At 44.6% G+C, this 15,568-nt stretch overlaps 1 protein-coding gene across 3 annotated transcripts in view; it reads right to left on the reverse strand.

Annotated features, from left to right (window-relative positions):
* The window catches only part of ARID1A (AT-rich interaction domain 1A), a 55,618-nt gene that overhangs the window by 12,394 nt on the left and 27,656 nt on the right, over positions 1 to 15,568 (reverse strand). For 2 of the 3 annotated variants that reach the window (XM_035903989.1, XM_035903987.1), the window contains exons 5-12: positions 10,078 to 10,318; positions 9,616 to 9,705; positions 8,721 to 8,888; positions 7,795 to 8,110; positions 6,342 to 6,487; positions 6,146 to 6,255; positions 3,396 to 3,605; positions 2,638 to 2,845 (exon numbers count right to left, since the gene is read on the reverse strand). In XM_035903989.1, the coding sequence (XP_035759882.1) occupies positions 2,638 to 2,845; positions 3,396 to 3,605; positions 6,146 to 6,255; positions 6,342 to 6,487; positions 7,795 to 8,110; positions 8,721 to 8,888; positions 9,616 to 9,705; positions 10,078 to 10,318 (1,489 nt within the window). The remainder of the gene's footprint in view (positions 1 to 2,637; positions 2,846 to 3,395; positions 3,606 to 6,145; positions 6,256 to 6,341; positions 6,488 to 7,794; positions 8,111 to 8,720; positions 8,889 to 9,615; positions 9,706 to 10,077; positions 10,319 to 15,568) is intronic. The other variant, XM_035903988.1, reaches the window with a different exon arrangement.

A 15,568-nucleotide genomic window follows, 5' to 3' on the forward strand; every position in this document is an offset into this window, starting at 1 on the left:
AGGGGCGGGAAGAGGCCTCGAGACATTCCCTGCGTCGCTGCCATTTGGTGTTTGTCCCCACCCCCTGCCGTCCCTCCCACTCACAAATTTACACACAGTTGGAGCCAGGCCAGTTCCACGCTCTGGGAATTAAAACCCAACGGCAGACTGATTACGCCTCCCCAGGGACACGCTGCAGTATGCGAGCAGGAACCCAAGAAGGTTTGCAGGAAACCCGTGCCGAGTGCCCACGAGGCAATACCCGGTCCACTCCAGCCAAGGCCTTTCTGTAAACACTTTTGGTTTTTGAGGGTTATGAATGCACACTGCATGGAAAACCGCTCCGGCACCTAGGTTGTCCTGCAAGGCCTTTCAATGCTCTGCACCCTCAACAAGCGGTTAATGAAGAACCATGCAATGCGATCCTCATCGTTCACAAAGTTATGCAGAAATTCATTGGACAGAACAGGCTGAAATGAAGTGTAAGCCAATGCCAACAGGTTATAAAGTCTGCAAGGAGAGCAAAGCACGTGTGTCTGTGTGGGATGACAGAGCCCTTCATCCAAACGATGGGACTTCAGAATGCCGTGCTGTTGTCCACTCAGCTTTCAAACAGAGAAGTTATTCCCCAGTAAGGGTGATTCACTGGGAGACAGGCCTTTTGTGTGTGCAACTCTGGAGGACACTGCTTCAGCAGGGTCTCAGCAACCCCCTGGAACAGTAGGGCCCACTGGGACTCAATGCTCCTCTGCGGCTCTTAAGTTTGGAGCTGAGAAAAGCAATCTGCATCGTGTCCTACGCCCTCAGTTCCTGCCGATCCAGGGGAGCGAGAGAGAGAAGGAAAAGGAATATGAAAGAGGAGCATGAACACGCTGAGTGATACAGCTTAAAGGATCAGAGCAACCAGCCATGCTTCAGTGCTGCCTCTGCATATTCCTAGTTGCAGGAGTATAGAGTGAGACAAGTGGAGACAACACTTTAAATCAGAAATACATCACAGTCCTCTCGTAGCAGGAATCAAACCCATGCAGAGTCTGGGATAGAAGTCCTACAAGCTCCCACTGCTGATGCCATGAAGCAAGAGATCACCTGTACCACAGCCCAGAAGGCAGACTCGCAACCTTCACATACCATCATATCAGCTAAAACAAAATAAAAATTGATGCACCATCTAATGCATTCTGACAGGCCCCTAGTGCTACAAGAAGTTTTAAACGGGTTCCTAAAAGTCTCAACCCTTTCCAAATAAACTCCAAATGCTCTTAACATCTTTGTTCCACTGCCTGGTATCTCAGGGGGGCAAGAAATAGGTTTTGGAAAGAAAGCGGGGATGGATTTGTGGTCTAGCTTAAGCGGAACTCAGACACCACTTTAGACAGAAGTTTAGTCTAATGACACAAAAGTTGCTTTATCTTGCAGAATACACTGAGGCTGAAGCTACACTGGGGCAGGTTTCCTGACTAGTGAACAGACATGATTTAGTTCTTTAAAAAAACAACACTCTGTAACTGAGAGGATAGAGAAATGTAGTTGCCAACAGAATATTCGGACAAGCACGCTGTCGATCAAGGGCTTAGCAGGGCTGAAACACAACTGCAGTACAATCAGAAAAGGGTTCATTATTCCATTCCTCAGGAGCTAGACAAAGATGATGCCAGGTTTCAGAACCAAAAAGACATTTTTTGCAAACATTACAGGAACTTCAAAGCAGACAAAGTTTGTATTTCACCTACGTGAACAGGCTCCTCACCAGAAAAAGTATCTGAAGGTTTTACTTATAAGACAACCTGGAAAACTGAAGCTTAAAGGGTTGGCAAGTTCAGCAGCAATTCAAGCAATGAACTCAATGCAAATGAGACAGAAACGATCAGACTTTCCGAAGACTGAAGAGTACAGCATGCACTGCTAGTTTGGACGTTTTCTCCTCCTCCTTTTTTTTTTTTTCCCCACAAATTGAACACTATGCTTAAATATTCTGAAACTGGAGCACCCCATCAAATTTGAAACAACAGTAGAAGTTCATTTTCAAGGGCTTGAATTCTAGAGCATCCAACGTGTAACAGGCTTCTGAAGCTCTCTGGGCACAAAGACTCAGAAAGTCCTCACTGTCTTCTGCGGAGGACAGAAAGAAGTAATTCATGAGGAAGATGAGTGCACACCCACGTCAAGCATTTACTCCCAGAAGGCACCACTTGCATAGTCAAAACAAGCACAACTTTTCTAGCAAGTTCCCAAAGCTAAGCGGTAACAACAAGGGCTGCTGTTAGAATACCCGGAGATCACCTGGAAGGGATAACTCCAGACTTCTCTCTCCACCAGATTCTCATAAGGCAGTCACGTACTGCTAAGCACAGAGGTGCATGTATATACATACGTATATATTCTTGCATTTTCCCTTTTCTTAAACCTAGTACAGAGGTGGGACACACAAAAACCAAACTATCCCGAGAGGCTTGACTTATTGCCAGTATCATTCGCTCTCACATTACAAAAGTATTTAATCTACACAACCAGAAAACATCTAATTAGAAACAGACACGAGGGCTTTGTGAAGTTTGGTATCAGTCTGGCCCACAGCACGTGGAGTCGGGTGTACAGTGCCAGAGATCCCCTGGTTCAAACATTCATTGCACACCTTAAACCAGTGTCTAAACTCACCTGGAGATGGAGGCTGTATCTTAGTCTGAGACTTCTTTGAATCGGCAGCTGCAAAGATATCTGGAGGGGGGTCTTCACCTCGCTCAATCTTGCACTCAAAGGCATAGAGACACTGGATGTACTGCTTCTTCAAAGAACTAGCTGCACTGCTGGACGTGCCCACATTGAGATTTGTGGCTAACTCGCGCCATTTCTTGTTTTTGTTGACCTGCACGACCAAACAAGAGGCTCTAAACTCAAAATCCCAGCTACTTCTCTAAGAAATTTTCTGGGAAGAAATCAACACTTCCCAGCTAAAACAAAGGATGCAGTAAGGGCTAAGCAGAGCAGATATGGTTGTGTTCAAACCCAAAAACTAGTAAACTCTCTTCCTCACCTAAAGACAACTTTTCGAACAGGGACAGATTGCAGATCAAATTAGCCATGAGGTCAGTTGACAGCCAGATGCAAAGACAGAGACAGTGTCACCAACCTTTGCACTGGACAAAGAGGGCAAAAAAGCACTTGGATTGAATCTCACCACAGACTGTTCTCAACCAGACAGCGGGAGAGCAGACATTTGGCTCACTTAAAGGATGCTGGGGTTTATAAGAATTATTTAAAAAAACAAAAAGAAACACAGCTAAATGGAAAGTCATGGCTTACATCTAGCTACAAATCTAACTTTGAATTGTGTTGCCTATTGACTAGTGACTGCCAGACAGTGGGCAGCTCGGAATACAAACACCCAGCCACCACACTGGCTGCAGGGCACTCACCTGAGTCAATCCTCCAATCTCCTTCACCGAGATGTAGAGCCGGTAAAGGTCCAGGGGTTTCCTGCCTACCGCTGGGAGATTTGTCATGCCCATGGCCTTCTCTTCAGTAAAGGCCAGGTAACGATCTACCCAAATCTTCCTCTCAGGCTCACCACCCAGCTCATAGAGTTTGGTGATCTTCTCATTGGTTGTAGTAGAGGAACTGGACTTCTAGGAGAAAGAGAGAGATATCAGGACTGAGCAGCACACAAGCAGCGAGTTCACATCCGAGGTGGTTTCAAAAAGGCAGTCAGGTAAGAGTTCACAGTTTTGCTGGTATATTGAAACAGCTTTATGTTAGACCTACACTTGTCTCAGATCCACACCAGGCAAGTACTATTTGACGAAAGTATCACAAAATCAGCCACTACTTGGGGAATTCACAGTTAGCCTCTTAGAATCATAGAATCATTAAGGTTGGAAAAGACCTCCAAGATCATCAAGTCCAACCGTCAACCCAACCCCACCATGCCCCAAAGTGCCATGTCTACACGTTTTTTGAACACCCCCAGGGATGGTGACTCCACCACCTCTCTGGGCAGCTTGTTCCAATGCTTCACCACTCTTTCAGTAAAGAATTTTTTCCTAATATCCAATCAAACCTCCCCACCACAACTTGAGGCCATTTCCTCTCGTCTTATTTCTCATTACTTGGGAGAAGAGACCAACACCCACCTCTTCTTTTACCCAAGTGGTAGATGCCAGGTTAAACTGATTGCAAAGGAATAAAAATAAACATGCCTCAAAGAAAAACAAATATTAGAGGCACCTGTTTGACCATCTCCCTTCCCTTGCCTATTCATTGACAGAAATGCAGAAATCTTCTGCTACCCAGATATGATGTAAGCTTCCATACTGGTTTGCTATTGCTGGCGCGTCAGGATCCAGGAAGACTGATATGGAAAGGTATCACGGGAATTTGGAATACAAGTTTACGGTTATGAGGTATCAGTATCACACACTAGTTCCTACACATTTGATTCACTGAATTGTCTGAGTGTCTATTTAGAGGTAAAACCTGTGGTCCTGCATCTTGCCTCGCTTCCCCCAAGTCTTTTGATATAGTACACGAGCATGTTGTTTTGTCTTTCACCGCTTGGAGTAAAGGCAGAAATGGTTTTGGCATTCCAAATGCTTACTTAAAAATGACTTTCCAAAGCAGAAGTGAACTTCAAATCTGATGATGTTCTAGATGAACCCCTATGCCCAAGACTGAGTTTATTCATTAGCACATGAGATAATCCTTGAACAGCACAGACTAGGAGGACAGAACAACCCTTAATTGTAGCTTCTGGCATCTCCTAGCTCAAGAGCATTCAAGTCCTTGTTTACCATAAATAGAAAGGCAGATGCCAGAACACATGAGCAGAAGTGAGAGATCTTCTGAACCTTCTTGTAGACTGCTGGTGGTACAGGTACCAAACTTGCAGAGCATTTATTTTCCTTCAAGCAGCACCAGAGGAGACTACAGGCTCAGAAACTGGGTTTTTGGTGGTTCTTTTGAAACCGGTAGCAGTAATGCAAAGAAAAACACTCCCTGAAGAACTTGTTTGCCTCCCTCTTCTGGCTTTAATACAGGATTAGTAAGAGGTTTGTTTGTGAAACAACTGTAACACTTTAGTGTACCACCTCCCAGCTGAGAGGTGATAACTGACTAGCTCCAAGCCTCCACCAGAAACAAACTCAGGTTTGTTTACACTTCTTTTGGCAGTTTCACTGTGGCAGGTGATAATTCCTAATACTAAATTGTTTTGCAAGTGAAATTCACTACTCCCAAAGAACTGGGAAATGCTCCCCTTGGTTTCTGAACAGTTTATGAATCCCAGAAGTAAAACCTTCAATTGTTTGAATTTTCCTGATAAATTCTGAAGAACCTCTTGGAACGACTGGCACAGTTCAAGCGCAGCCAGGGCTGGACACATCAAGCGTAATTCATATTGAATCTCCTTACGCCGAGCGCTTCAACTACACGGTCTTTACCCTTACACTGCTGATTCAAGCAACAGTCTAACTGGCTATTCGTAGGATCTGGGGACTTGGATAAAGCTGACCCAAAAGGTGCATCTGTTCAAGTACCTTCTCCCCAGTTAATAAAGGCAAGATTAGCCCACAATTGAAATGAGAACATACAAATAAGGTGTGCCAGGCATCTGTTAGAAATTCTACATAGAGGCCCGAACTCGTAAGTCATAAACAGGGGAGGACATGTGAATTCTGATAGAAAAGTCTCTTTCCTGGCCTCACTTTCCTTTCCTTATCCCTTCCTAGTGGGTCTGTGTAGGGGATGGCATGTAGGGGATGGCAGAGTTCAGGCTCCTCAAGAATACTGTTATTAACATACGTGGGTATTTAGTGGTCCATTGCAAGCATAGCCAGACCCTATCCAACACACACACACACACTTTGAGACACTTATTTGATAATGCTCCAAAACATAATGGATCCCAAAAGGGGATATCCCACTCACTTGCCATACTCTTGAGTTAGAACCATGGTCACAAGTAGCAGTCAGATCACGTACTACAAGGACGACCATGCTAATCAGAAGTCTGTTCAGAATAAGGAGGACGAATCAAATTAGGTTTCTCTCAGGAACCACACTCACTACTAGCTAGATGCACTGTTCAATCCAAGTTAACATGCAATGGTTTTATCTCCCTGGATGCTGAAAAGGATGGGAGTCATTAAAAACAAAACCCAAAACATTTTACCTTTGACTTGGATTCTGCTTTTGGCGTCCCATCTGCCTTATTGTTCATTTTAGTTGCAGGTGTTAATTTGACATCCCCAAGACCCATCATTTCAGGGCTTGCTGCCATCCCTGGGAATTGAAAAGAATCTTTAACACTGACTTTTAATCCAGTACAATGAAATCAATTAAATGCCTAACAATCAGCACTGGCTTACCTGCAGAGTTGTTAGCCATATTCCCACCCATCGGATAGGGTGGGCCCTGGGGGTTTATCATGCCAGCCATACTGTTAATTCCCTGTCCATAAGGAGGTCCAGTGCCCATCATTCCACCTTGATTCATGTTGGGATAACCAGGAGGCCTAGAGAAGGCAAGGAAGAAACAAATGCTTACTCCAAATACTAAGCATTAAGATCTTGTCTTCTAAGGAAGCAGGTTTGCTAAAAGAAACCCTCTACAAAGCAAGCGGAGAAGTGACTTTCTCCCACTCATTTTTCCAGCAAAAGACCAAAGATCAGGTGCTCTTTTAAAGCTTAGCTACCCTACAGCCTAAGTCTCATTCTCAAAAGAAAAGGGGATGCAAACCATTTTGAAAGAGGGACTTCAGTTCTGAACAGTTTCACCCTTAATCTTGTTCTACTACATCCCCAAACTGAACTTCAATTCAGTTGTTAAGTTGCCTTTACAGGGAAGGACAGATCTACAGATACTGCAGCCCTGTGCATTTAAGTCAGAATATATTATTGTGTAGATGAACAGTGCAGTGCCCCAGCCACATTTAGTGATTTTTCTTTATTTCTTTCCTTTTTGTTACCCATACGAGCTACATTATTTTACGTGTGTCAGAAAACCTCACACACAACTGTCGCTCAAACTTGTTACTCAAAGGGCCAGGCTTTGATGCCTTTATTGGCATTTGGGAACTTGACCTCTTGGCAGTCACAGGTAACATCAGACAGCAGATTGCAGAAGCAGCCCTTAAGTCAGGATAAAGAGCACAATGCCCAGTCAGACAACAAATATATCTAACAGCTTTACTGGGGGAACCCAATTTATAAGCAAGTTTGTGGCTCGCAAGGCATCCTGGTAGGCCATATACACCTACTCTGAAACATGCAGCAAAAAAAAAAAAAACAAAACAAAACAAAAACCCCAAACCAAACAACAACCATAGAAAATAGTTGTAACGTTCAGTGTTGAATTCCAGCTCCCTTTCCCACAGCTGCTCATCAAGACCCTAAAAGGAAGAAGTTCATTACACTGGACAAGCAGTGCCTTGGTTCAGGCAAAGGCAGCTGGATGGCTGTCTGCTAGATTTATGGGCTTTACCACACACGCAGCATCTTTTAAGTCACTCACGTAACAAAGACGACCAGAAAGCAAAAACAACTGAAGGGATCTCAGAGTTAAATAGCTTTCACCTATGATCATTAAAGATTCCCTAAGCAGGTCATTAATGATGTATTCCAACACACTGCTTGCCCAAGCTTTACGCTCCTTTTTTAACACTTAAGACTGATGAAAAAGTCTCCTGAGAAGGGCAAACCTTCAAGGAAGCATATGTTCAGTGTTACCCCAGCTTGGGGTTGTTCCATCTGCAGCTCTGAAACCTAGATCTGACACAGGGAAGGGACTTTAACAGAGCCCAAGGGAAATCTCATTCCTTACCTGTTCTGGATGGAGTTGGCAGCAGCATGCATGGCGGCAGCAGCCGCTTCTTGTGCTTTGCGATTCATGCCACCTGGTGGGGGGCACATCCCTGTCCCCACCTGAGGCGGCATATTCGCCATGTTAGGTCCATAAGGTCTGTTCCCCATGGTTGCATGGCTCATCCTCCCTGGAGGAAGCCCGCTGTATGGTGGCACACCAGTCTGCCCGTGCACCTGGCTCCCTGCTCCCATGGGGTTCATGCTTCCTCCCATTCCTGGACTGGGGTAGTTGGCGTTGGACATAGCATTGTAGTTTGGCTGCCTGGGATAACCTCCTAAGGAGATAAAAAGAGGGAAAGACAACATCATTCAACTAGTTAGTTTATGAATCACCATAAAAATCTTCTATCAGCAAATATTTAAAGATCACTAAAAGAGATGAGGGGGAGTGTTAACACCTCAACAAAAAGTCAAAGTACTTGGATATAAGCCACATAAAATGTGTTTTGACACAGCCAAGTAACAACATCGATTCAAAAGCTGCCTGAAACTCTCCCAAAGCTCAACTGAGCACAGGGAGCTAAATGGTCCAGGACAGGATATAAAAAAAACTCACTTAACCCTTTCCAAAACATCCAACACTCAACCTCTTCCTCTCCAAAGAGAAGGGGCCTTTCTTCTCTATTATACCGGATGCACAACCTACATCTTTTTAAACGAGGAGGAAGGATCCTAAATTTAGAAGTACAACTAGCCCTAAAAGCAACATATTTCACCAATCTCAACAGGAACTCCGCACAGTTCCTTCCACCTCATAACGAGCGTACTGTTTACTATTACCCACACATTAAGAGGAGACAAATATAAACAATTTATTACAATCGAGAGAGGCCTTTTGTATTTGCTGAGCTCAGTTCCCACCTGGAGGAGCTGACCGTGCCTCACCTTGAGGTCCGTACTGCCCGCCCTGGGGTCCATAGCTTCCCATGGAGTTCTGCTGGTATGGCCCCATTCCAGCGTGCATCTGTCCTCCAGAAGACTGACGGGGAGATAAGGCTGAGCCGGGCTGGGGTGAGCTGTACTGGGGCATCTGAGGATTCCTCTGCATGTAACCTGGTCACCCAGTGAGCAGAGCAGACAACCATTAGTGCGAAGTATCCAGAGGTGCCACTGGACACACACGTTCTTAGGTAACAGCAACCTCCAGGACCCACTAACAAAATCCTTTCAGCAACAGCCTAGACAGATTTAACAGTGGTTGCTATTAAGGAGCCATTGTTATCTGCTAAGATAACAGATCCAATTTCCTGTTTTAACCAGGGGAAAAAACAAATGCAGTGTCGCAGGACTAGACAGTACGACTCTGCAAATCCTAGGGGCTTCTTGTTGTTGTTATTTTTTGTTTGCTTGTTTGTTTTCTCAGGGTGACAACTATATACCTTCAGCCATGAGAGCTGAAATTTTACATGCATTTTCCCCACTTTAACCGTATTCTCCTAGGGGTACAAGGCACGCAATATTGTTGCGAGCACCCCTCATTTTGAAGCTTAAGGTCATGGACCTTGGACAAGCAACGTTTACAGAAAAGTGTTTCAAAAAGCCAGAGAAAACATCTTACAAGCCAAACTACTAGCTTGGATGCAACATTAAGAAGCCAAAGGACCAGAAACAGTTGAATTGACTGCAAAGTGCCTAAACACTTGCAGCTTATAAACCTGGGACAGCTTTTAAATGCTATCTCACCATAGAATCTATGTCATCAGGCCAGGTAATTTTCAGTTACACATCTAGCTTTACAAACAGATCCACACAATTAAACCTTTTAATTCATGTCACACACCTCGATCTTGCGCTATGCTTGACTGGTTCATGGAAGGATGCATGATACTGTCCGACTGGCCACTGGGCGGTCGGGGTGGCATCTGATTGCCTACACCACAAAAAGGAGAGTGGTTAATCACAAAAATTGCATGCCACAAAACCCAGGATGCAGGAGTATTAAATACCAGAACAACAAACAACTTCAGGAGAAGGGTATGTTAGCCACAGTGAAGAAAAACAAGAGTAAGATCAGACATACTAACCCAGCAAAATGACACTGCTGGTTTACCAGCCATCCCACCCGTCTTACTACATGCTTTAAAAGCTCCAGACGTTTTAAAGCAAACAAATGAGATCACAGGACCTCAATAACCACATAGTACTGGCACTGGCCAATTCCTCCCCACTGGCCGTTTCAATTCACTCTCCAGCTGCACGAGGCAGTCCCACCAACAGACCAACACATGCCGAGTAGCATTACCTGGTACTGCAGCAGGTGAAAGCGGACCAGAGCGGGACTGAGCAACACTAGCTGGAGATCCAACTGGGGATGGGGAGGGTCCTCTGATGCCTGGCAGGTGAGGAGAGGTATGTGGAGAGAAAGGAGACTGAGCTGGGTTACTCTGCTCTCCTTGACTGCTGGAAATCCCTGATGTGCTTACTCCAGGACTCAGGGCTCCTTCTGTACCCATGGGTAGATCATCTATTGAACCAGACAGGTCCTGCAATACACAGAGAAACAGATCAGGCAAAAATAAGATGACATGGGACTGTTCTCTCACATACCACTAAGAAAGACTGCATTTCTCCCTTAGGTGTACTACAAATAGAAAGTAGTGAACTCTGTTCATGTTATTGTCCGTAACGAAGGCTGCTGCAGACTGAGGTAACTGCCAAATGTGTCTTATCCTGCTGCCTGCCTCTGAAATGAAGAGTTCCCCAGCTGGTTTGCTGAGTGCTTGCTGATGGTCCAAACAACTGGTTAATTCTCCTACTTGCTTCTTTTAATCCAGTTTAGACGCGAGAAATTAAAGAATGCATCAACAATACACTTAAAACTGCAAATTGAGGAGGCAGTCCATGTGATCACAGCTTGGAAGAGAAACGTGGCTCATCCTCCGAAAGACAGAAAACTCCTGCCTCACCATAATTAATTCATAAACCTCATATGAGCTTGGAAACTACTCACTTGAGATGGATAAAAACAAACTAAACAGAGATTTAAAAGAAAACCATAAAATACTCTTCAGGGTTCTCACTTCCCTTGCTTCAAAGATAGCAAAAATTAGCAGTTACAGTATCAGCCTGTAAAGTTCAGCTTGAAGGCAAGGCTAGAAAATACCGTTCCTACTGCACGTATCTACCCTGAAGATGACAAGCATGAAAAGCCTAAGGAAGTTGAAACCTCCAATTGCCACAGTGGCGACTGCAAAGCAACAGCACCAAAAATCAGCTGGCAAGTCTGAAAAACAGGGATATTTCCAAGAAGATGATGTGCAGATCCAACATGCACAGTCGTACTAGCTGTTTGACAAGAAGGTGCATCAGCTATTCAGGCTTGGCCTGGAGTAAATGAGTGAGTAACAGTCCAAGACAGAGTAAGTGGTGGCGCACTGGAACAGAAAACTGGGAAGTTGTAACTATTCCCATAATTAGACAAAATCTCTGCCAGAGATTCAAAGGATCACAGCAGGTGAAGAAGCGGCAGACCAAAGCTTACCAGGACTTCACCTGCCCTTCCCAAGTCTTTCAGAGCAATCAACCCTGGATCAGAAGTGTTCTGGACTGCATCCTGAAGGCCCTTCAGATCAACTCCCTCTGCACAGAATTCTGCTGACCAGCATGAACAGAGCCAACCTGATTTAAAACACCATGCAGAAGGGCCAAGCCAACTGATAACCAACTTGGACACCCTGGTCTCGTTTACACTGACTGGATGATGCCTTGTTTAGCAGCAGTTTGGATAACATTTTCCCAGCTCTGCACAGTGCAGAAGGACCTCAGGCACAAGATATTGCAAACTTATCGGCCGTCAGAAGCAAGGAAGAGCCCTATCACTCTGTAACACCTGTCTGCCAGGTGATGTGTGAAAAGGCTCTGACAGCACGTCCCCACCATCTAAGCTGGAGAACGGTACGTCACCACATCCTAGGAAGTGGAAAACTGAGTTACGGAGGAATAAAAAACAACCCAGGAGATATCCAACCACCCCATCACACTTGTTGGACAGACAAGTGACATTCAGAAGGACAGAGGGGAGAGTTGGGCATGTCTGCTGCAGTAGGGCAACCCTGTCTATTTTAACTGTGGAATTTAAGCAAAATGCTTCTAACAGACGCGGGCAAATGCTACGTTTGAGCTGAAAACGCCAGTCAGTTGGTGGGATGACTTAGTGCAGAGCATGTCCTTCCTCCCCTTCCATTACTGCTTCCGTTTGAGAGATCATTTCCTGCACGACAGTCTCAGAGCTGTATTTGCTTACTGCTGAAGTATTATCTTCCTGGGAAAAAAAGAGCTGTTTTATTTCAATGAAAGCTAAAAAACTGCAGAAAAAAACCTAAAAATAGTGTCTAAGAACTTGCAATTTTCACTACCTTCCTATTGCAACATCAAAAGTGTTGCTCGTTTACACAGCTATTTGTTTTTTTCCCCCAGACAATTTTGACAAAACCCACATTCCTACTGCAGAAACCATCTGAAGCGGGACGAGAGAGATGGCATTTCCAACATTTTGCATTAAAAAGCATCAACCAAACATAAATAATCAAGCGAAACACTCCTCTACCTGAGACTCACTGCATCCAACTTCAGTCACCAGTATAAGATACACGTCTAGATTCCCCTCTTAAGTCAATGAAGAGATCCAGAATGTCCAGAAACCAATTCAGTTCAACTTAAAACTGGATGGAAATACTGGCATTACCCTTAAATACATCAAGGTACTTTTAGTCTGCATCACCAAATGCATCCGAACACTGTTTTCATCATCACTGAAATGAAGTTGGAGGCCAAAACACTTTGCAGCTTTAAAATCCCCACCACCATGAGCTTATGTGGGTATGGCCTTTCAGAGCAGTTAAACCTTCAGACCAGAGGGGCAGAGCCTGTAGCTATTTAGATGAGAGATTTTTAGGCTCAAAAGAAAAAAAACACATCATAAAGGTACACCCAAGACAAAGCACTGGAATGAAAGAACAGATACAGAGCGAGCGTGCAAGGTGACATGTGAAAGTTTCCTTCCGTTATCAGGAGTCTAAGTGACATGCTTCTCCAAGAGGCAAAAGAGAAGGTTTGCCTCCAGGATCTGAGGAAGTCACTGTCTGCTACATGGTACGAGCAAGATTCATACATGAACTGGGCAGACTAAGAGGATACGACTTGGTAATGCCAGGCACGAAAATATCTGCAAGACATAAAATGAAGCAATGTTAAAAACTGTTTGAAAATTAACTCCTAAGTAACTAGATAACAATCTTTAAAGCTGACGTCTTCGACCTTGCCTATGCATCAAAGCTTAACCTAAGTACTGCAAGTCATTTAAAAACATTCAGTTTTAATTAAGCGGGTTAATACAGGGTTGCTTCAGACATGCGAGCGAGGGCCCCTCTGCATTGCTAGCATACCATCATGGACCTCACATATAGGAAAAGCAGGCCTTCTAGCTATAAGGCTGTGGATCAGACTCTCAGATCATCAGTTTAAATAACTTAAAAGTGAATTACATGTCAACCTTTCTCGGATGTTAGGACAGCAATTGAAACAGGACCATAAAAATCAAGTAACTCATAAAGTGGCTTTCACCTCTAAAGATCTGTAAGTTTTATGAATTCCAACAATAAAGTCATTTCCCAGCAAAGAAACGCTCTGGGAGAGAAGCAGGGACTGGAATGCCTAAGTGCAAGCAGCTAATCAGTAAGGAGCTGTTTTCCACCGATCAAGTTATTTTCTCAGGATGCCAACCATCAAGGCACAGAGTGTTGGTTTGTTGAGGGGTTTTTTTAACTAAACCTAAAGGACACCCTCCAGCTCCGATATCCCATTTACTCAAGTGCACCGCAAACTAGGGGGAAAAAAGAAATCTCTCAGTCTCTCTACAGACTGTTTCAAGGACGGCCATAGCAGAAAAGCCTTTTAAAAAAAAAAAAAAAAAAAAAAAGGAAAGCTCATTGAAATAACAGAGACCTGCTGCCATCAGCGGGTTCTGGATCAAGCCCAGGAGGAGAGGGCCAGTGAGGCTTTATTTGCCTCCCACAGAGCATCAGGAGGAGACCTGGAAAGACACAGCAGCACCAGGAGAAGGGCTCTCCTCTTCCCTCCTCCCGCCAGCGCAGCCAATCGAGCCGAGACAGGAGGTGAGGCTCAACAGCAGTAACTCTGCCAACTTGAAGGAAACGTCAGGGTCTGGAGAATTTCCTCACGTGTTTCCAATGTGTTTTTTATGCATTTTATTGCTCATCTGCCATGCAGATCAAAAACGCTGGAGGGATTCCAACTATTTCACACAGAATCTCACACTCCAGGCTGGCTGCAGCCCCAAAGCCTGAGTTTCTTCACTTGAAATACTGCCCAGTGTTATTTTGGGATGTGACCTGATAGCGGAAGCCCACAGGGACCCTGAAACGATAACTGTTCCAGCTGCGATTGGTTGCCCAACCCTCGCCGATGCCAGCATGGGTTTGTCAGTACTGCTGACAAACAAGGACTCGGCAGCTAACACCTTCTTTTCACACCACAACAAAACCATGCCTGGAATCACACAATCTGGTACCCAAAGGAGGGGGCAAGGGAGTTCAGCTATCTCGGGGAAAGGGTTGCAAGTCCTGGCATGACCAATACAAGGGAGCTGGTTAGTTTATGCTGGAAACAGCAAGGTTTCTTTTATGCGAAAAGAGGAACCACCATTTCACTATCTGATACAAGTTCATTTGTTAAACAAACACAAAGATGAAACAACAAGAAATACTTAAGATCAAGGTAACTAAAACGCCAGAGGAGAAGAGATTCAAGGCTCCACACTGGCCCATCCCACGGATCTGGAAGAGCAGGAAGACTGACCAGAAAGCAAATGGATCTCCTCGCTGGGGACCGCAGCTTTCCTCTGCTGCTCCCTTGCCCATCCCCAACCAAAGTGCATTTGAAAGGTGTGGGGGAAGAGGGAAGGAGCGCAGTCAGCCTGTAATGACTGTAGGCACTATCAGATCACTAGATAGCACTCAAGGAAATTATGATCTGAAGACGAGCATGTGGTGGAGCTTATAAATTCTGTTAAGGCCAGTTGTTTCCATAAAGATGCTCACAAGCAAAACCAGAGAACAATGGCTAAATTTATTCCCCAATTCTTTCTGAAAGGGAAAAAGCCTTTTCATTGCTTCTGACTAATTGAAATACCTACTTTCTATTACAATTCCATTTTCTCTGCAGTTTCTTTTCCATTCATTCAAGAACTATCAACACTTAAAAATCACAAGCTTATCCCTTCCTTCTCCTTTATTTCCACACCCAAAATACCTCAATCCTCTCCATCACAAAAATTACGCAGCTGGCTGGCAAGCTAGGATCTCCCTGCTATTTTGGGGAAATGGATAGACTTGTTCCTCCTTCTACAGCACAGACAACTGTATCTTGCATCTTATGCTTCACAAAGCAGTCTTATCTCGTAACACAAAGCAACCTGGAGACCTCACCAACCTCACCATGCTCCATTTACACCAGACTTACAGATTTGCATCACATCCAAAAAGACACCTTGCAAAGCTGAGTTGAGATTCCCACAGATGCGACGGAAGGGTCTGGAGAGGACTCTGCAGCCTGTCGCCACCTTCCTACTTACTGTATGCCTCTTCCAGATCACTTCCCCAGTAGAAACCAGAAGTTGGAGCTGGGGAATACAAGTTAAGCCAAAGTAGAAATCCAGTTGATACTTTTCACCTAGAGAGAGTTATAATCCACTGTCTCCAAAGTTTTTTTCCTGC

This window comes from Egretta garzetta, unplaced genomic scaffold (genome assembly GCF_000687185.1).
Source record: "Egretta garzetta isolate BGI_Z169 unplaced genomic scaffold, ASM68718v1 scaffold101, whole genome shotgun sequence".
Classification (NCBI taxonomy): domain Eukaryota; kingdom Metazoa; phylum Chordata; class Aves; order Pelecaniformes; family Ardeidae; genus Egretta; species Egretta garzetta.